Source organism: Calonectris borealis, chromosome 3 (assembly GCF_964195595.1).
Source record: "Calonectris borealis chromosome 3, bCalBor7.hap1.2, whole genome shotgun sequence".
NCBI classification, from domain to species: Eukaryota; Metazoa; Chordata; class Aves; order Procellariiformes; family Procellariidae; genus Calonectris; species Calonectris borealis.
Genome location: NC_134314.1, coordinates 51,432,612 through 51,455,346, shown reverse-complemented (window position 1 = coordinate 51,455,346; position 22,735 = coordinate 51,432,612). Strand labels below are relative to the sequence as shown.

The window sequence follows — 22,735 nt, the reverse complement described above, 5'->3', positions numbered from 1 at the left end:
GTTTTATTGGGGTTTTTTTTTTGTTTATTAGACTTAATGTGACTCTAAACCAATTCCTTAATAATTTATAGTGAATTTCTTTTCTTTCATCCTACAGCTACAAGCTTCGGTATAGCTTTGCCAGCTTGGATTGTGGATCAGAAAAATTCAATTTTGGTGAGTCAGCTTACTTAGCTCAAGATTTTAAGATGAACTTTCAAGTGTTTACCTTAAAATGTTTGTGCTTAATACTGCGCATTTTAGTCAAAACATGTAGTTAATAATATTTTGGTCCAAAAGTGCATCTTTGAAGCAAATTTCAGGAGTGAAAAGTGTTAGAGCAGCTTAAACCTAATCTTTGAGAGTAAAGTATTAATATGCTTGGAAGGATTTCATTGCAATGATTATGAAGTTGTACTGTGGTCACCCCTGCTACAAAGTGTGTGTTTGTTGCAAGGAAACGTGTAGAACTGTTTGCTGGGTTTCTGTAGTTCCATTTTTGGTTTGCTAGTGATGCTGTAATCATACAGTGTCTAAATGTTCTTTCTGATGCATTTGTTGCTGCAAGGTATTTGGCTTACTCGCTTCATGTCTTTTAATGTGGTAATAATCTCTCTCTACTGCATCGCAGTTTAGCTGCCAACTCTTTAATTATTAAAGAAACCCACCTGAGACAATGCGTGGATGATTTAAAAGATTAGTTACACTAAACTGATACTCTTTATTTAAACCCTACTTTTAAGTTATTTTTCAGAAATAATGGTAGGTATTATGCAATAAGCTTGCATTATTTGTAGTAGGCTTGTGGTAATACTACTTGACTGTATTTTAGAACAAAGATTAAACAAGAGTGGTATTAAGTAATTGAAGTGTCTAATGCACTATGTTTCATAATTTTTCTCTAGGTTTTGCTTGTATACGGATTAGCATTTATGGTTATTCTTCCAGTTGTTGTGGTAAGTGTTATCTGAGTAATATTCTACCCTCTGTAACCAAGCTCTAAACAAAGCTGTCTTAGATATAAGTAGAGTTGCTCATTTTTGCCTTTCATGGAGGGAGAGTGTGAGTGAGCTTTTTTTTTCATGTGGGTGTTTTCTTTTATTATGGAAAAAAGCGTAGCTGCTGTAGAGTTTCCAAAAAAATGCAGTGCCATGATGGAGAGAGGGCTGTAGGGAAAATATTAGATAGATAACAAGAGTTAGAGACCGAGTTATATAATTTGTCTTGTACCTTCTGTTATTCATCACATGAAAATTAATATGATGTGATGAACTCAAGAGTATGTTCAGTGGTGTTACTGTAGAGCCAAGACTGGGATGTCCGTAGCTGGTGGTACTAGAACGATTACTGCCTGTGGAACAGGTTGTTGCTTTGGTTTCTCCTGGCTGCCTTTGTTTTCATAACTTCAATTTTTATTGATCTTCCGTACACCGTGAGATGTCTGCCCTTGAGATTTCTTTGTGTGAGTAATCAATTGCTAGGTGAGTGGTATTTCAGGGCTCAGGTTTGCCCTACAGTATTGCTTTTGAGCAATGTCCCTTATCCAGTGGTGGCGCATTTGCGGTATGGCATGAAGAAAGACTCAGAAAATTGACACATAGAAACCTTCAAGCTCTTGGGAAGATTTTCATTTGAGAAAGTGTCCTGGGGTCTTGGCAGTTGTTTGCATCTCTGCGTGCAGAGGCTCAGCCAGGCATTAACCCTTCTCTTTGAGAGTCTTTCTGCATAATTGAAGATTCAGTGCAGAAAATTAGATGTGGCGATTTCAACAAGTTGTTGAATAAGAAGTATTCCAGGGTACAATGTCTACCTATTTTTCCCATCTTTCTTTTTAGGTTTCAGTTGGTGTCTGTTGATGCTTTTTTGTGTACATGTACTTTTAGTGATTTATACCAGCTTTATCATAGCTCAAGTGAAAGTAAACATCCTTTCTGTTGTTACGAAGAAATGTCCTGAGCAGTGAAGAAAATAACCTGCCTCTTCTTGCCCCTATACCAGAAGCAGACTTCTGCATTCGGACTTGTCACTGTAAATTTCTTTTATAGTCAGTGAAGAGGAATAGTCATTTTTATGGAGCAAGTTATTTTATCATTTCATTCTAAAGTAGACGTACAAGATGATTCATGCCTTTAATGGGCCTGTTTCTCTTTTATGAATCAATAAAGAAGCCAAAGTTAACTACAATGCAGTCATCCTATATCTGAGATAGGCATCTAAAATAAAGCAAGGCCAGTTCCACCCTTTGAATCCAGATCAACAAAAAAGGAAAATACTGATATGTAGTTCTTCCTAGACCTCCACTGACCTAAATAATGTTCTGTATGTGAGGCGAGAGAGACGAGCTGTATCTGCAAAAGCAGTTAGGACAGCCTCTTTCATGTATATTTGGAGTGGCTATAGTTATATTTTTCTTCCAGTACCTATACTTAGACAAAAATTTGATAGCTGTGGGATTATTATCTAAATTTTTCTTCAGAAAAACGTTAAAAAAAGTTGTGTACTGTTTTGTGTCAGGATTCATCTATTCATGGAAGAATCAAACCTTATTTATTAAAAATAAAAATAAAAAATGTTTGTGGGGAGCCAGTCCTAGAGCATTTCCCTAATAATGAAGTAAATTGCAGCCTTCTTGCTGTGGTAGGGGAATTTACACTATTGCCTATTAAATTAATAGTAGTAAGCCATCACTTACTACTTCACTGCTTTTTACTTTTCACTTGTGATAAACTTTACAGTAGATTGAGATGTATCTTGGATGTTTTTTTCTCATGCTCGTGAGCTTTGCTTACAAGGAAGAGTTTAATGAACAGACTGCAGTCTATAACCCAGCACACCACTCTTCTTAAAATATATTACAGAGTATAATCACTGTACAGTGAGTTCCATAATTTGAAGTCACTGGTGTAATGCTAATGGGGGAATTATTGGAGTTTCTGAAGGTTTGGAAAACTTCTTCTGTCAACCTGAAGGTGTGTGGCTTAATTCTGAAAATTTGCAGCAAGGGTACTGGGCCACATCCAAATTCCTGTTCTGAAAAGCACTTTCTGATTAGGTAACTTAAATTATTTTTTTGCAATGAAAGAAATCTCTTATTTTGCTTTTCGTTTGACCTTGGTCTGCCTAAACTGAGTTTGACTTGAATGCTGTGTTGTACAGTAAGGAGTTACCATGTATATAGAAAGTGGTAAATCGAGTGGATTTACTGTTTAGTGGATTCAACAAAACAACACCAAAAATAAACAAAGCAGTGTGTATGTGTGTGTGCATGTGTTGGGGGGAATTCTATAGGCTAGAGATAATCTAAAAGTTTTTAGCATTAGATTTTCTCAGATGAATATATTGATGTGCATTTAAAATTTGTGTTGGAAAAGATTTTTTTGTTTCCTTCTCCTTTCTGAAATGCAGTTGACTTTAACGTAAGTAAAACCAGTTGGGCTGAGTTAACAGGTTGTGAACAGATAGGAGGTGATCCAGCATAGCTGTTTCGATGCTTCATCGTAGCTGACATAATTTTGTTCTTTTTAAATATCTCAGGGTTCCTGGTGGTACCGATCAATACGATATAGTGGAGATCAGATTCTCATTCGGACAACTCAAATATATACGTATTTTGTCTATAAAACACGGAACATGGACATGAAACGTAAGTAAAAGGCATCTTGAAATCTTGATGTGTTCCTCTGAAATGTTGATCTGCTGATGTTAAATTACTTCTACCTTATAAGCCTTTATTAGGTTAAAATAATGTTTCTGGTTCTTTGCGAATTTTTTTTAAAACTTCATTTTGCTGCAGGTGAAGAGTACTCTGTAAGAAGACTTAACTTTTTGGGGGAGGGAGTCATATAGATCTATATCTACATCTGTCTATAGAAAAAAGAAAAAGCATATTGTGTGTTGGGAAAAACAGATGCTGTCCTACCTGTAGCCCTGAGTTACTGTGTATGCACTAGGAATGCAGCGTGTATCTGTGTGTTTTCTTCTGCTAGTGTAAGAAAATGGGCTGGGAGAATTTTCTAGGGAGGGGCTGTCATAGTTTTTTTTTTTTAATATCACCAAAGAATGAAATAGCATTACTGGTACTCTATTCTTATTTGTTATGTTACAGAAAAATTTCTGTTTAAAAAATTTTGCTCTCTGTCAATTTCGTGTTACTTTGTTACTTGTTTATGGTTTTTGATATACTTATTTTTCTTGTCGACTCACTTTTAGAGAAATAAAAAAAATTCTGGGGAAATCTGTAGATGCATTTTGTTGGACTTTATCTTGGTCTACAATATCATCAGGTGCAGAATTGGATCTTTCAGTTTGGAGGCTGGCATGGGCCTGAAGAATTAGCATGGTACTAAGAAGTTCTATATTGGATTTTACTAGGTTGCATGCTCAGAGCAATTGAAAAGCAGAATAAAACAACCAAAAAAAACCACCCCTCAAAAAGGGGTCATAAATATATTCTTGTACTCCTTTGAATTGCACTGTTGTTTAGCTTTAGATTTGCTGGAAGATTGCTGGAAGCATCCACTCTTGATACATCCCTTTCCTGCTGAACAGAAACGCTTCACAGATAATCCGAGAGCTCTAAGAGAGAGGAAATACGTTAGCTTTCTAGTCACAGCACAAATGGATTTGTGTGCGGGGTTAATTTAGACCAATTTATGCTCTCCACCTTGTCATACTCCACGCTTTTTCCTGTCTCCAAACAGCTAGGTGTGAAAGGAGGAACGAGACACCTTTAGAAGTTTAGGGAGATCACTGCAAACCTGTTCTCTTCTTTCTCCAAACTTATTGGTAGCAGTAGATTATTTCATGTTGAACCTTGCTCAGAACCATAGCTTTGAGGCTTGCCTTGTCTCTCCTACAGATTGGTTAAAAAGTTAACCGTAAGTTTAAGTGGCCTTATTTAAGGACTTAATGCTTCCAGGGAGTCCTGGGGTCAGAGGCAGGTCAGTTACTTCCACTGAGGTCTGTTGTGCGGTCTGAATGAAAAATGAGGCACCGCTGAGGTGGCTTAGGCAGATCACACGGTGATCAGGTAAGGCTTTTGCTTGGTTGTGAATTCCGCAGTGGTGTAAGGTACCAGTGCCAAAACTCAAGGCGTGAGCCTGGGCAGATGTAATCAAACCCGGCTAGGGAAACGATGAGACAAATCTGCATGGCTTGCCGTGTGTTAGATTTTTTTTTTTTATCAATACAAATGAGTTTTAAGAACTTCCTTTTTTGAAGATCCACAGTTGTGGATCTTAAATAATAGGAAAGTATTTATAGTTGTCTGAAACCCTTCGTTTTGCTCTGCTCAGGAAGTAAATAGATAATCGAGAACGGAAATGAAAATTGATGCTCAGGGAACTTGACTAGTTGTTAGTAGGTGGAATTCACTGAGCACTGCAAGCAGGCAAAAATAGCTTTGACTTGCTCAGAAAAGAACTTGCTCAAAATTTAAGAATGAAGCTTGTGTAACTATTGCTGAAGAAGTTATTTTAACTGGAGCAAATGATGGGGTGAGCTTTCTCTCATTGTCTGTGGCTGAGGCATCTGATATGTTCATGAGCAGAAAGCTCTTAATGGGGCTAAAATACCCCATTGTGTAAGTCTTTCATCTTAATTACACAACAGAATATTTTGAGGTAGGATGGATTTTCCTAATCGCATTAGGAGAAGAGCAGTCCATCATCTTCATGGGGTTTGTTTGCAGGGGTATTTATTGAACTGCTTTTCTAATAATTAGAAGAAAAATTTTTGGTGAATTTTTGATGCTGACTGAACAAAAAATTGAGTTGAAATTTTATCCTTCCCACCTCCCCCTCCAGTACACATGTTGTGGTGCAGCCGCAGGCACGTGAATTGCTGAGAGGAATGGTTCTGTGAGCGTGCAGAAGTAGTCAAACTGCTGTGCAGTGACGCCTGCCAGTCCTAAAGAAGCCTAACTCTGTTTTTTTGAAGTCATTTAGAATCAAATGCTGGACTTGATGCCATGCAAAATGGAGCCTTGAGTGATCTCTTTTGTCTTGTGCCAGACATTGCCTCCTTTGCCCTGTGGCAGTAGTAACTGATCCACTAAATAGAGAACATGGATATTCATGGTTGTTGGGGAAAGAGTGGGAATAAGTTTTATGGCTGACGGTTCTGAAGCAATCACTCAGTGGCAAAGGATGTTGCTGACATTTTCTCTGTCTGCCTCCAATTGTCTTTGCAGGACTTATCATGGTTTTAGCAGGGGCATCTGAATTTGATCCTCAGTACAATAAAGATGCTACGAGCAGACCAGCAGACAACATTCAGATACCACAGGTTAGTTACATCAAAAGATGTTTTATAAATAACTGAACCCTTCAAGGGAAGAGGGAGATGGCGCTTCTTGGTGACCAGATGACAGAATTCAAGTTCTCAAGGCATTAATTTTGTTGAGATGCAACTGTCTCTCTCCAGAAACAGAAATTAGAAGCTACACTTAATTTATTTTTTTTAAAAGAAAAGATAACATTAATTGCTGATAATGCTTAGCTTAAATGGAATCAGTTTAGTGTATAGACTGCTGGGTTGCGTTTTGGGGGAGGGGTGAACTAAATAGGGAATTAGTGTCATCCTTATAAATTTTGAGTATTGATATAAGGAGGTGATTGCCATTTGATAAAGTTCTTTTAAATCATTAACACAGATCTGGTTGGATATGTTAATACTGAAATAAAATTATTATCTGATGTCTGAATTAATAGTATCTTTAAATATTATAAAGATTTCCTCCATGACTGTCAGTTCCCCTCTGGTTGCCTTTTATTTTCATTTCCACTCAGTCTTCCCAACAGAGATACTATAATGCACACTGTGGCAAATAATTATTGCTAGCAGAGTTTTAGGAAGTCTTATTTATCAGAAACTGACACTTTGGTTTTAAGAAGTTTAAAGCACAGTATACAAAATGCTCCAATGAAAATGTTTTGAGCTTGCAAAATCAGGGGGCCTAGTCTCACAGATTTAACCTTTGCATGCATGCAATTGAATTTTCAAGTCATAAACATACTTCATGTCCTAAACATAAAGAAACTAGACTGAGAAACCTCTTTACTTAATTGTCTTCGTCTCTTTTACAATTTCTTTATCATCTTGTGGACTTTAAGAGAAGGAGCTGGAATTGTGGTTAGGTGAGGTTTTTCAGTAGGCATTGTGCTTGGGAGCACATGATGGAAAGATCACCTTGATCATCAGTTCTTCTCCAGTACTGTTGCAAGCACTGGCATCGTGCAAGCCCTTTACGTTTAATCATTCTGTATTTAAAAGGCAGTTAAGCGTCCTGTAACCATAGCCTACTGAGTAGTTGTTCCAGAACTTGCTCTTCTAGTGGTTAGGAGTCTTGTTTGCGACCAATTTATATCCGTGTTTTTTGTCATCATTATTCTTAAGTCTAAATGATTCTTGCTGTGTGTATCCTTAACGCATTTATAGACAGATGCAATAGCCCATTTGTTCTCTTTTTGTCTTCATTTTGCTAAACTAGAAAAGCTGTTGTCTTTTAATCCCCTCTTTCCCAAAAGGCTCTTCATTTCCCTCATCCTGCTACATGCTGAATAAGGTACTGTCCCCAATTAAGATATTTCTGAATTTTACAATATTTTTTATTTTGCCTGCTCAGAATTGTCCACAGTATTCCATGTTAAGTCTTAGCAGTGCCTTGGCGGCACTGCTATACCTGTATTTCCGCAGGGAATAACTTTCAGCATGCTGTTTTCCACAGCTGTTTCATTTGGTGGTTTAATACAACTAGTGTGGGATCGCTGTTTTCCGGATTTCTCTCGTCTTATACACCCCTGTTTTCCAGCTAACAAACTCCCATCTTCGAGCCACCGTTCCTGTTAGTATGCAAGTGCATGACCTTGCATTTTATACTGTTGGATTTTGTTCCATTTCTAAAGCTTCAGTCATCAGTGTCATCTGTGTTCTTTTTTTTTTCTTAGTATGTGGCAGTACAAGTCTCCAAAGCATCAGTGCAAAAGGGTATTGCTAATAATTTTTGTTAGTGTATCCTGCTTTTTGGGCCATGATCATTGTTCCCATTTTTATTTTACTGTTTTATCGTAAACCCAGTATCGATACTTTTTATAAAAGTTTTCTTGTCAAAGTTTCAGTCATCTTAGTCTGGTGTTAGAGCAGGATGTGCTTATAAGGAACTTCTTGTTAGAAGATCTTTTTTCAAGTGTAGGGAAAGACTGGTCAAAGGTCAGTGTAGCCTGGCTGTTGATATCCTAACTTCCCTTTGTGTTGGAGATTTTGGAACCTCAGTCTCTCCCCAGGTGACTTGTTGACCTAAAAAGTGAAGCTTCTGGGCCGTGTATTGATTCTTATAAACTATGAGCTTCTTGCTCAGCTTTGCAGCCTCTCCCTCCAGGGTCTTCAACAAATTCAGGTGAGAGACCTGTTTGAACTGTGCATCTTGGTCTAGTCAGGATCAAGCTAGGTCATCCTGAATAAAGAATACCATGCTTTTTCAAGTTGGTGCTGTTTATAAATAAGTTAAAATACTTGCTCTTCAGCCTACGAGGGAGTTCAGGTTTACAGCCCTCCTTCCTGTGATACTTGAGACTATTTTTGAGGAAGTTGGCTAGGTCTTAGGTGGATGAAAGGGCTCAAGATGATGCTATTGCTAGTGCATATTGAATTTAATATAAATACCATAGAAATCTAATAAATCTTGGCAATAAAATCAGATTCTAAAAACTTATCTATCAATACGAATTTACTCAATACTATTCAAGGCAAGTTTCTTGTGTGTAAATCTTTACTTCCCCCACTCGCCCCCACATTGAAACAAGGCATTTAAAGATACTTCTTAGAGCTGGGTTATGAATAAAAATGGCTAATATTCATCTCTACAGAACTTTCCAGGGAAAGGTTACTTAAAGGCTTGCTTTTGTGAATGTAACTCTTTTTCCTTGTAAACTCTTCTCCTCCTGTATTTGTTTCTCTTTAGCACCAAAATAGCTATTTGTATTTAATTATTTTATTTTAGCTAATCAGAGAAATTGGTGGCATAAATTTAAAGAAGAATGAGCCTCCACTCACCTGCCCTTACAGCCTGAAAGCCAGAGTTCTGCTGTTGACTCATCTTGCCAGGATGAAAGTTCCTGAGGTCCTTGAAGAAGGTAATGGCTTCTCCACTAATTGGATATTGTTGGAAACAGAGCAACACGCTGCATGCTACAGCTCCTAAATACACTTTTTGTCCATTGAAGAGTTGCATGGATCTCTGCTCAATAATCTCTATGCAGTGTACTTAGTTTTTCAACTTTAATGACTCTCTAAAACATTTACTGAGCATTTTCTCATTCTCTTGATAGCCCTGTAATACTAATATCCTAGTTTTTAATGCTTTTTGGCTGCAAATGTGACTTTGATCAATTTTTTTTTTCTTTTTAATAGAATAAAAAGTTAACCTGAAGTGTACTTGCTTTTCAGAGTAACGAAATCCAAGATAAGCATAATAATGCTCTCTATGACATTTCCATTCATGGTTACTTTTGGAGTTCCCCCCCACCACGTAAAGCAAGGGTGACAACATTAGATCTTTAAAATAGCAGTTACATATGAGCTTCAGTTTTGTGTTTTGCAATTTTTCATGCTTGTAAATATACAAACTGAAATGTTTCTAAATGCAGTTCTTAAGTTTCAACCATGAAAAGCATGGTTTCATATACTGACCAGCAAACTTGAGATGTTCTATATTTTAATGCAAATGAAAAAAAAAAAAAAAGAACCAACCAAACAATGAAGATGCTTTGGTTCAAATTTTTCCAGTTTCTTTCAAAAGAAAAATGGTCAGTTTTAAATAGCCACTAAAAATAGCTCCTCTTTCTTGCCATTTAGTTACTGTTTGTAGTTAGAACTTCACAGATCTGTATTAAAAAGTAGTTAGAACTTTACAAATAATGTTTTTCCCAACATTGGTGTTTCACTTAAAATTAAAAATCCTTTTTTTTTAACCTGTGATTACCTGAAGAATTAATGCTATTTTAATAAGACTGGTAAATTATCTGTGCCATCCTGTTGCTTTTTTAGGTGGATCTAATAAGTACTTCTTCATTTGGTGTGGAAGCTGCTTGTCTGGCACATGAAATTTGTGTTCCCTCTTAGCACTTGCTCTTTCCTGTTTTGTTAGGTAATGTTACGGATGGATGTGTCAATGTGAATAAAGTGGTATTTTCAATAATACAAGAATGAATAGAAATGAAGACTGCAACATTAAATGTCCATTTCATGTAAACTGTCCCCTTTTTTCCTAATAGAAGTGCAGCATAATTGCAGCCAGTTATGTCTTGCAGATCAGCAGTTTATCCTGAAAAAGAGTCCTGCACTACTTCAAGAAATGATTAATGTGATCTGCCAACTAATAATAATGGCTCGAAGCCGGGAAGGTAAGAAAAGAAACTGTATAATTAAAACTAGTAAATACGATTCTTCATTGCAGTATTTCATAAAGTCTTTGGTTCTTTTGGTAAACTTAACCTGTGATATTTAGAAATGCCTAAATGTGCTTTTGCTCTTTTCACTGTAATGAGAGGGCTCTCCATTTTGAAGACTGAAATGCTGCTGCTGCCACCAAGCCCTACTCTGAAATCTTGAGTATCTGTGTTCACCTTGTAATTTTTGCAATTAAAAGTTTCTCCTTAAATGCAATTGAAAATCTTTTCTTAAAGATCTGGTCCATTTTTGGTAGCGAAGCACTTAGTGTAAGACCTGTTGAACCTTGTGTTCATCCGTCTTTTGATTTGCACTTTCACAGTTCTTCCGCTTCTGATACGAGTGTCGCTTGTGTTTTGGCTCATTTCGTTGCCGTCATTTCTTGGTTTGTGTGTTGCTCATATTTTTCTATTTCTGGTTCCTATGCTGTTGAGCCTGCTATGTAGTTGGTTTTTTTTTTTTCCCCTCTGAACTTGTAGTGGCAGGTGCTTTGCCATAATTGCCATAGAAATTACAATTCAATTGAAATGTGGTATGTAAGCTTTTTTATTTTTACTGTAAAAAGGCAATTGTGCTGAAGATGGTAGCTTGCAGTGTAAAGAAACAAAGACTTGGATCTCATTCCATTACTGCAACAAACATAGGCAAGGCATTTTTGTTTTTATGCCAAACTGGGGACCATTTTGCTTGCCATCAAATAATACTCATCGGTCTATCTTTACTAGACCAAAACTCCTTTAACAAGCATTGATAGCCTCCTAACAAGAATGGTTTCGGGGAAGGTCTTTCCCAGCACTATTGCAAGTGGTGCTGGAAATTGTGCTCCATAACCAAATAAAGGACAAGAGAGGGGACGTGAACAGATAAGGCTGTTGCATGCTGGCTTACGTGTCCTATTTTAGAAAGAAGTATTGATTAAGTATATTTCTATTTCTCTTTTAAACCCTATCTTTACTAGTCTGTGACACTGCTGGGGAGAAAACTCGAAACCTGGAAGGAAACAGTAGCCATATTTTTAATTGTAGAAGTAATGTTCATCTAACATTAGATTATGTTTATTAATGAGTATCATATTAAGAGCTCAGCTGTGGATAGCTATGGATATGTTTTTGTGAATATTCTCCAGACTAGCACTGTAACTAAATTACAAAGAGATCTCCAGTACAGATTCAAGCTGAGGAAACCAATGCTGTGAAACTTTTAGTTTAATGGTTTAATAATTTATTTTGTAAAAAGCTAAGTAGCTGTTTTGGAAGTGTTGGGATTTTTGTTGTTTGTTTTGTTTTTTTAAGTTTTGCTAGCTCAGCAGGGCCAAGTCCACACATTACAGCTAATTATGAAAAGCGCTTGAGTGAAGACATCTTTTTACTTGTTTATAAGCCCTTGTGTATGCCAAATATAGGTAGGTAGGTATGTCTTTTTTTTTTTAAATCTGGATAGCTTTTTTTTAGTAAAAATACTTCAGACCTCTAGAAGATGTCTTTTAAGATGACCTATGTATATATTAGTCAACTAGCAAATACTTGTTTTCACTTGTGCAAAATGAAACCAAAATAATACAGCCAGAAGCTTTTTTTATGCAACAGAACTGGAAGTCTTTGAAAAATGAAAACCACCTATATCTCTTCTTGTAAAAGCTGAAATAAGATACTTAACAGAGTACATGATACACTTTGCAACTTGAATGGCCTCCAAGTAGCTGTATTCTTCTCTAGTTCTGTATGTACATGGAGATACTTTTTTAATTTGACAGTAAAATGATTACTTACAGATGCAGTGTATTTAATAAACTGCTTTGAAGTTCCAGAAAATTTAGGTTTTAGCTTAAATTAAAATTAAAAAACTAAACAGTATTTTGGAAGACAATAGTGTAAACTAGTTTTCCATTTGCATGTGAAATGGAAGTGATGGTTATTAAAAAAACAAACCTAAACAGCTTCTGCCACTAACAATTTCTAGAGATTTTCATGATCCCTGCCAACCTCAGTGAGTCTGTGAAAGTGGATGAGAAATTATAGTTGTCATTATGTATGGTAGCAGTTACTTCCATAAATTTGGAAAATCTATGTATTTCTTTAGCAGGTTTTCTCAAAATCATTTCCAAAGTTTTAAAATGGCAGTATTCAGAAACTTGTACCAAACGTTTCCTCTGCCTTCCATGCCAGTGCTCTCAGCCCAAGGTGTTCAAGGGAAGGTGGTACTGAACAGTTGCCCATCAGGCCAACAATAATGAATCTGAGGACTTGAAAGTAAACCATTTCAGAATTTTGGTCTTTGATCTAAAGGAAAATAACCATTTTTGCTACTTAGCAAATTTAATGTTGACCGTATTTCTGATGACTGTACATGTAGAGAGAATTTTGCACCCCTGCTGACTCTTGTTGGGAAACAACTGGAAATGAAAAAGGTGTCTTTTTTTTTGAGATACGAGTAAAATTATAGTTAGATATTGAAATTTTTGAGAGACTGTTGTGTTTAAGTTTGTGTATTTGTCATCTTAACATAATTTTAAGTAGCTTAAAGCTTAACTACATATGTTTCTGGGTTTAGTTCTAATTTTCACTTAAATCAGCCTTGACATGCGTATAAAATTATCACATGCTATAATTAGCCATAGCAGTCCTGATCTGTGAAAATACAAAGATGATAGCATGCATTAATATTATCTAAAGAAATATTTTTGGGACAAATCTTATTTTGTGAAACCTAAATTGATGGTGGGATGAGGAGTCTCATTTTGCGCCGCATTCACTTATGTTTCAAATACCCTGATGATGATGATGATGATGATTATTACCATCTTAAAAATATCTGTAACCATTTATGCATAATTTGTAATCAAGTCTTTTGAAGAAAAGCGCCTTGGATGAATCTTCAGAATCTTGGCACTTCGTTTTCCTAGTTAATTTTAAAAATGTCCATATAGCATTCAACTATTGGTCCAGTGTCAGCTCTCCTTGAAGGAGTTGCAAGAAAGACTGAGAAACACTAAGGACAGCACATCACAGAATGAGACAGTTCTGCTGTCTGAGCCCTTCGCAGGGACGAGCATCCTGCCTCCCCAGATAGCAAAAAGTGGTACCTCAGGCTGCTTGTGTATCCCTGTAAAAGCCATGGACACTGCCTTTGTTATTAAACCCCATTGGAAACAATCTGTCACAAAAGAATGAGTGTAGGTTTGGCATAAAAATCGTTTAATCGTGGTTACTTCTTAATTTTTAACAGAGCTATCATTCTTTGCAGATGAGTTTGGATTCGTTATTATTTGGATTTGTTATTTCCAAGGAACAGTTTTAATTTGCTTTCATAAAAGCAAAATTGATACTATTTTCATTTCCGTCCAGTCAGTTTTTAGTTACTGCGAGGCTTTTTCCAACCTACTGGAAAATGTGGCAATTCTGAGCTACCTTTGGATAAAATATCTTTTATTCTTTTGCCTGATTTCCGCATAGTCCATGAGACTTTCTTCTTACATGCAGCTCCCTGAAAATACGCTTTGCTCCGTGGCATCCCTGGCTTGCATCCATTGTTTTGTGATGATTAGCTGGTAGTTGATAATCAGCGGGTCTGAATTATCCTGATGGCTTCTTTGAGATCATCCTTAAGTATCATAAGTAGAGAGCTGCCCTGCCAAGTGAGGTGTTTTGCTGCCAAAACCATGGAATGTGCTCTGTTAGCTGTCTGCAGAAAGGTTAGGCATCAGTTCAGCTGTGCAGTCAAAGCGCATTTCTTAATTCAGGTTGGAAGCTGCAGTGTAATGTAGAGGTTGTGGTTTGACTCAGGTGTAAGCCATTCCTTCACAAGCGACTATGGTTTGCATTTAAATTTGTGATTGACTACTTTAATGTCAGATGTTTTGGATGACTTTATGACCTTAGATTAAATGTCATCTTATCTTGAGCGTTTTGACAAGCAGAAGGCATCAAAATATGTGCAGTGATGGCATTCATTTTATGGTGGGGCAGTTGGGTGGTGTTAAAAGCTGTACAGTCTCTCCTCAAATCCGCTCTTGGGGAATATAAAGTCCTGTGTTATTTTCAGGAAACCAAAATAATATTCTCCAACTTCGTTAAAATATTGTTCTATTGTCATATGGATGATGAGTCAATGCTTTAAGAAAGAGAGGAATTTCTACTCTGACTAGTGCTCTGTGGTCTCAAAGCTCTAGGTGAATTTCCTGCAAAAGGCAGTTTGTCAGAGAATGTGGAGGATTCTTTTATTAACTTGGTTTGCAGTGTGGGTTTTTTAAAATACAAAAAAAAATCCTGTGACTTTCCTTAACAGCAGCCAAAAAAATTATGGGGGAGGTAGAAGATAGGTAAGATAGAAACTAAATTTTTTGCTATTTAGTTGGGAAATTAGTCTTTCCATTACTACTTTTTCTGAAAGCTACATCTTTGTTACTTATCAGTATTTCTAGCTGGATAGTTCCATTCATAATCCCTCTGGTGTTATTTTTCTCTTTGCTTTGTGTATAATCTTCACGGTGTTTATTAGTATAATGGGTTTAAAAAAAACAACCACACAGTTCCTGCCATGTAATTTGATTTGATAGCTGATTATATTTATAGCTTGGTGTAATTAATGAATAAACAGGCCATTTGAGGGGACAAGGGCAGGTGGAGCAGAGGTGGTGGAGTGATCTTTCATATGCATTTAACATGCTGAAGGAGAAAACATACTGAAGACACCAAGTTTGTTTTTTTGGTCAGATTTGTTACCTTTTCGTATTTCCTCTGTAAAATGTTTTAAAATTAACTTAAACTTGCTTTTTATCAAAATACATGGCCATTGGCACTTAAACATTGAGCAATTTTTGCTTTGGTACCCTTTGGTCAGGTGCAGATTACACCTTCTCACCCAGGTGTAAGTAAACCTGCTTTTATCCACGTCTGTAATTGCCTCGATAGTGTGGTAAGCTCGATCACACAGCCCTAGCAGAGTGGGCATATCCCTTCTGACATCTGTCTAATCAATCTGTTGAAAGATGCCTCTACGCCCCTGTTGTAGTGTCCCAAATATACTGATACCAGCCAAATAAAGTCCATACCAAATATACATATTTGTATACATATATGAGGATATTTGTGTATGTATACACACAGATATTTGTATTCACACTTATTTTTATATATTTATATGCAGAATATACCTGTAACAGTCAAGGTAATCAAAGGCTGATTTTTTTTTTTCCTGAGAAAAGGTTTTGAAGTCTAGGGAAAATACACATGCTGATTCTTAAAATAAAATGACAGGCATCATAAATTACAGGCGCTTTCTGTAATACTTGTTTAAAATTGCTTCAGTTCTTTCATATGCCACATGTGAATTCAGAAAAAAAAAAATGAAGTAGCTTAAATTCCTCTTCGCTCTCTGAAGAGAATCTAACTTACTTTACCGTGAAACAGAGAAATATATATAGAGCAACCTGAACATTGCTGATTCTGGACTTGCAGCAGCTCTTGAGCTGCAGGGGAATTCTGAAATGAGTTTTCTAAACAGGGTTTCGAGAAGTCTTATTTATGAATAGAGAGTTCTCTAACAAAGTTAAATAGCAGTATGTGGAAACCTGTCTGCTTTGCTTTTTCATTTCTTTGCAGACATGATAAAGAGTAAATGACTTTTTTTTTTCTTTGTTCTCTTCTGGTTAAGACTTTCTTCTTGACTATCTTTTAATTACTTTAATTATGTAGAGTGTATACCTCTTTGTACTTTAAAACATTAAAAGAATTATAGGTAATTTCTAAAATAAAAGTCAAATAGATGTTTGCTCAAACACCCCTTGTAACCTCTAGGTTTACTTATAAAAGCCATGCCTTTGATATTTTTATAGCTATTCTTACTGCCTTCTAACATAATATGCCCTGCTTAACTTCAGTTATACCTACATTTTTTTTCTTGCATGTAATAGGCTGCTACCTTTATGTTCATCTCTCAAAGATAAAAATCTTATAAATAATGTATTGTGTTGTAAAAGATTAATGTTTAATGATAAACTGTTTTTAATGATATGCTTACAAAGTACACATACATAAAATACACAAATTTAAAACAAGTCAGTTTTGATGCTGCTTTTTTTTTTAAGGAACTTAAGGGGTAGAGTTTTTATAATAATTGCATAGATACATTGTGCTGTTGTTCCCTGAGACAATGTTAGATGGAAGTCTTTCCCGTTCTTAGTGTTTAGCTGTGATAGTCTAAGTAGAGGGAAGAAAATGTCTGCCTAGCTGTGTGACTGCAATGAGAGTAAAAAGGCTGCCTGGTTAATTATGCTGAACATTTTAAGATGCCTCTTTTGCTTGACTGAAAACAAGGTTTTCTGTAGGCTATAACATAAGTATACATTGTGAAAGTGTAAGAAGGAAAAAAATTAAAAATTATGTTGTCTGTTTCATTCTCCCCAAGAAAGGGAGTTCCGTGCTCCATCTTTGGGATCTTTGGAAAATTGCATGAAACTTTCCCAGATGACTGTCCAGGGACTTCAGCAGTTCAAGTCTCCCCTTCTGCAGCTGCCTCACATTGAAGAGGACAACCTTAGGCGGGTCTCCAATCATAAAAAGGTATAAAACTAAGAATGATACTTGGTAAGGTCTTAAAACATTTTCTGTTACTTTTTTTACCTATTTGCCTGTAAGGAAGGAAGGTCATGAATTAACTAAGAGAATAAAAATGTATGTATTTTTTCAGGAATTGAGTACAATACTTCCTAGATCTGTGTTTCTTTAAAGTCCATCTCAGGAGGTGGGAATTAAGATCGGAGATCTTGTAAGTGTAAAAGAGTGTAAAAGACCAGTCTACATTGACCTCACAAACAGAAGAAATAGAGTTTTCTTCCTATTGCAGAGTACTGTCTCCTATTTAATGTAACATTTTTCCAGAATATAGCTGGGATATCCTACTGGGATTTTTTTTTTTCTTGTTTGACTTTACATCATTCTTAATCTAGTTTGATAGAAAATATATTTGGAAGGTAGCACAGAGGAGTTCATAAAAGGAATAAAAAAATCAATTACTGTGGGAAGTATTTCAGATTTTGTGATCCTTTAGGTATGAAAGAGGATGCTTTAAAAAGCTATTGCTATGTAGTTGTAGCTGGGTAAGTGTTGCTATTTGTAGAATTTAAGGACAAAAAAGAATAATCTTGTCTGAATACCTGCATACTTGTCTTCACTCCTGTTGCTCTGACTATATCACTGTATTCAAACCTGCTAGTTTGTTTGACTGTAGTATATTTTCTAAGAACGTCTGGTTAGAAACAAGCAGTTACCTTCTAGTAGAAGCTGTTGACTTTTGTGATAGTCTTATTACAAAGATTAATTCTTAATCTTAATTGTTAAGACCAATCTTAACAATATTCTTCTTATCTAATGGAAGTTTTGTTTAGCTTTAGCTTAGGTGGTGTTTAAATGTTTCTGTGTTAGTGTGAAGATAAAGAATTCTTCAGTACTGCATTTTTTAAATCTTGTTCATCAAATAGTCAAGTAGTCTTCTCCTTTGGATGAAGTAAAAGAATGGTTCTCTTAGAGGTATCATCAAACACGTACTTTTCTGAATCCACCTCTAAACTACAGGGAGCATAGAAAAAAAGCACACAATTTTAGATGTATTTTTTGGCATGTGCAGTGTAACAAAGTACAGAAATCAAGAATTTGGCTGTCTCATAATCCCACCTGTCCTTCCCCTGAAAGAGGGATGAGACCGATTTATTAGGCTTGTTTGTATAGGATTCCCATGCATTGAACTTTTCGAAAATATAGTCCCCTGGAGTGGAGGTATGATCAGTCTACCTAGATGCATGAAGTTGTTTTAAATAAAATACGCACTTTTCTAATGGGCTGAAGTAATCAAGTGTTCAGGCATATCTGTGTTTGTTTTATCCTTTTCACTCTGCTCTTCAGGTCCTAAAAAGAATGGGTTTAGATTTGTTTGCCACTCAATATTCAAAAGAAAAAAAAAAAAAGTAACTTAGTTGTTCCTGCTAATATAAATCTCAAAGCACTGAAGTACTCTAAATAAAGAATGCAATTAGTAAAATTTCTTGGCTCAGCTTTCTGAAAAAGCTGGCTGAAGTAATAGTTTTATAAGAAATGTATTCAGTTTCTAAGGGGTGACATAGTATGGAACACACCGATGTTCAAAGCAGTGCTATTTAGCAGGTTTGAATGCAACCTCTTTGTTTTATTGTTTCTCAAAACATATGCTTGCTAGTTTCCTGAAGTATGTTTTTTGTAAGAACAAATCAAATGGTGTGTATGCATTAGTAATGCGGGGACACAAGTGATGTATTATCAAGAGTTTATTCGTGGACTGTGTTCTCTGCTACCATATGACTTCCTTTTTTCTTCCTTTTTTTTTTTTTTAATACAGTATAAAATTAAAAGTATTCAGGATTTGGTGAGTTTGAAAGGTTCTGATCGTCGCAATTTACTGCACTTCCTAGAAGATAAGAAATATGATGAAGTTATGGCTGTCCTTGGCAGCTTTCCGTATGTCACTATGGATATAAAACCACAGGGTGAGTGGGAGGTCCTTTTGTTCTGTGTATGTCGCTCTTCTGACATTTTGATAGTCTGTTGGCAGTAGGCTTTTGGAGGATGCTGAAACACAACTCACTGTTATTTATGTGGCCTGGAAATGACATACTTTTTTGAGTGGCGGGCTCTTGTACATGAGATTTATAGTCTGAGGAGATAAAGTACACTGAAACATTTCACAGATTCCCAAGCCAGCAGTAGTTTCTCCTACAGGAGCTTATCTGATATTTCATCTGTTGATTTAATATTTCATGAGCAATGTGAAATTCTGGTTGAAATACCGCTTTTATTAGCTGTCTTAAAAAGTTGTGCTTATTCCAGAATTTATGCTCGGCTTACTTCAGCATGGAGAGTCCTTTGTGAGATTTTGAGTTGGAAACCCTGATGACTAAATATTCATGGGTTCCTTTGTGATAATCCTTGTATGGTTTTTATACGTGGCAGAATTTGTCCGTGCTATGCTTAGCTACGTTTTGTGTGCACTGTTTCAATGAATGTATAATGCTCTTCCTCTCTGAAGATTAGGTATATTGTTAAGCTTTTCCTGTTAGACAGCCTTTCAGTGGAAAGTGAATTGGTTCGGCGGTCTCCTTTCCTGTGTAGAAGATCAGTGCTAGTAAATGTGAGATATTTGAAAGGTTGTTTTAATACTTGTTTCTAATTTATATTGTTACTGTGGTTGCAACGATCAAATTCAAAATGTGATGTGTTTTGTTTGGGTAGCCTAATTTGTAATTTGGCTTATGCATAGTCCTCTGTGAGAAGCAAATGTCAATGGAAATACCCGTTAAGGAAGCAAATGTCTCTTAATCTTGGTATTTCTAAATGTTGTTTATGTCTCTTTTTTAAAAACAAACAAACAAAAGACTTTATCTTACTGTACCACAGGATTGTACACAGTCTGTTAATCTGCTTAAAATTCAGTCTCGGAGTACCTTGCCGTATTTTGGCAAGCGACCCTTTTCTTCCTGTAGTCTGCATTTGTCACACAAACGTACGCAGGTGTGATACGGCGGATTAAACAACGCATATGCTTTTCTGTTTAGTTCAGCATTATCATTATATAAAATTTGTATGTAAAACTAGTGAATAGTAAAACTGCTTTCTCAGGGTGGGGGGCATAAATAAAATTTCTACATTGGGATATAACTCTGTTCCTCCCCAACCTGGGACATTCTCTAGTTCATAGATTTGAGATATAAACTCCTCAGTGGCTTTCCTGTGGGTTTTATGTTTTAGTTAAAATAATCATTGCTGTTCTTTTATTTTCCTTTGCCTTCTACTTAAAGAATTAAATGCACGATTGTTAATGTGGCATTGAAATTGAGTTGTTCATCATATGAAAGTCAGAAAAATCAAAGTTATGATTCCCAGAACAAATATAACAGGCTCCCTTTGGTCATATGTGGTATTTCATGTTTCTGAAGTTTTATGCTTTAATATATAATGCACAATATTACAGAGTTATGGTTCCCACAGCAGCTATAACTTTGAATTTTCTAACTTTCATGCAATTAAAATTTCAAACTCAATGTTGCTGTTTTATAGTTTGCTGAATTACCAGCCCTCATCCTGATAGTATATTTGAGGTTGTAAAAGACTTATTTAATAATATTTTTAAATTATTTTTTGTTAAAAATTTTGGAATTTGTATGCTTATATTTAGACATAGCAGAAACAATGTTTAATGGAAAAAAGGCTTTAAAGAAGTTTAATAGATGTGTTGCTTTTCTTTTTACACTAGTTTTGGATGATGAAGACAGCAACAATATTACAGTAGGTTCTCTTGTCACTGTTCTGGTCACACTAACAAGACAGACCATGGCAGTAAGTATTAACAATACTTGTTCTTTCCGGGTAACTGCAAGTATATGCTAATAAACAGGCATTTCTTCTTTGCAAGCTAACATAGTGTTTTGTAAATATAACTGTAAAATTAAGATTTGAAATTGAGAACTCGTGCTTTTAATCCTCCCTTACGTTTTTGTTTCTGCATGAGTAAGTTTTCCTGGAATCAAACCAAAGTTCAGTCTGACCCATTGCAGTTGTCTAGGGAACAGTAAAAGAATATGGCAAGTGATACTGCCCTGAGGTTTGTCGATAACAGGAAAAGAGACGTTCAGAAACTTAGTTCTTGAACTAGAATAAAGTATTCACTACAGTCCTTAGGACAGTGATTTCACTTTATGTGGGCTCATAACGTTACAAATCTCTTGGGTGTTCTAGACACTTTTATGAAAGAAACCCAGTCCAGCAGAATGCAGAGTATACGTAACTTATGTAAAGGAGGTACAACCAGTGCCACATGAAGAAAGTGGACTGCTGAATGGGTAGTAATGTGGCATAACCAAAATAATACTACAGCCTTGTAGTTTAACTTCTGACTTGTGTTTATTTTTTAGCTTAAAACGCAGTAATGACTTTCTTTGAACAAAAAACTTAATGCACAGAAACGAAACAAATTTTTACCTAACAAAGCCTATGGTGTTGATTTTTGCATCTGTACTATTCAGATAAATGTCTAAGTAAACAGAAATTCTGAGTTATGTCTCTAAGTAAAGCACACAAGCATGAGTATTACAGTTGAGGATCAGACTAGCCATTGAAACCAGTTCAGCAGAAAGCAGTCTGTATATATAGGTATCATGTGTTCATGCTATGGAATTTCAGAATGCATCATCTCAATGATAACTGAGGATGCAGTAGGTAGAAAGTAAAAGCACCGTATCACTATGCTGGATCTTAAAAATGAAGGAGACTGAAAATTGTGAGCATATTGAACCGTACGTAGAAATTAATTAAAAAATGTCTGACAGCATATAGAAAACTCATTTAAGGTGTTTTCTATGTGAACATTACTAGGCAGTCTGGCATTGAGATACATGACCTAAAAACTAGAGCTAGTCTTTTATATGATGCTTTTTTTGTGGTAGTATCTCATATTTGCCATATTTATATATAAAGACAGCTCCTTATGACTGATCTTTTTTTTTTTTAAATGGCATATGGTATGTTTTGAAAAAATGCATGAAAAAATTCCATTTGCATAGAGATGTTCTAGTCCACATAATACTAACATTGTGTTTTGTCTTAGCGTTTCATATTTCTGGTTTGATTTGTTGTCCTGTGTCCCTGAGTAGCAGTGCAGCTGTTGAAGTTTTTAATGCTCTGGCAACTGGAGCAGAATTTGCATTTTATTACTGCTTGCTTTTGTGATACAGGATTTCTATGCTTTATAAAACAAGTAGATTCTTTGGAACAAGATGATGTGTTGTTACTAAATTTCTTCATAATGCTAATGATGGTAAAATCCTAGACCAAATGTTCGAAATAGTGTTTAATTTTGACCTGTTAATCCCCTGTTGTGTTTGTCACAGTAAAAGAATTTGCCATAATGAGTAAAATCTTCACACCTGATTAAGGTGACTTAGTTTGAGTTCACATATAAAATAATAATTTACTCTTTTGGTACAGAGAGGCATTAATAGTTTTCACATCTTTCTCTAACCAGGAAGTGTTTGAAAAGGAACAGTCTATATGTGCAGCGGAAGAGCAACCAACAGAAGATGGGGTAAGTGAAAAATCAATGTTCCTCTTACTAGCTAAAGAGAACTTTCTTTCAGATCTTGAGTTGCTAATTGTGCACTTCTCAAGCATTTTTTTCTCCAGAAATGCCTACTGAAGTGTCTCTTGAGCTATGCTTTCTAACTTTGGTTCTCAGCTTAAAATGCTTAAAATTTAGTGAATGCCTGAAATTTAATGAACAGAATAAATAT

At 35.8% G+C, this 22,735-nt stretch overlaps 1 protein-coding gene across 3 annotated transcripts in view; it reads left to right on the top strand.

Annotated features, from left to right (window-relative positions):
- SEC63 (SEC63 protein translocation regulator) overlaps window positions 1–22,735 on the top strand; it is a 62,961-nt gene that overhangs the window by 29,660 nt on the left and 10,566 nt on the right. For all 3 annotated transcript variants that reach the window (XM_075145620.1, XM_075145621.1, XM_075145622.1), the window contains 10 exons: window positions 98–156; window positions 885–935; window positions 3,514–3,622; window positions 6,170–6,264; window positions 8,978–9,110; window positions 10,287–10,379; window positions 16,831–16,985; window positions 18,793–18,940; window positions 20,704–20,786; window positions 22,471–22,530. In XM_075145620.1, the coding sequence (XP_075001721.1) occupies window positions 98–156; window positions 885–935; window positions 3,514–3,622; window positions 6,170–6,264; window positions 8,978–9,110; window positions 10,287–10,379; window positions 16,831–16,985; window positions 18,793–18,940; window positions 20,704–20,786; window positions 22,471–22,530 (986 nt within the window). The remainder of the gene's footprint in view (window positions 1–97; window positions 157–884; window positions 936–3,513; window positions 3,623–6,169; window positions 6,265–8,977; window positions 9,111–10,286; window positions 10,380–16,830; window positions 16,986–18,792; window positions 18,941–20,703; window positions 20,787–22,470; window positions 22,531–22,735) is intronic.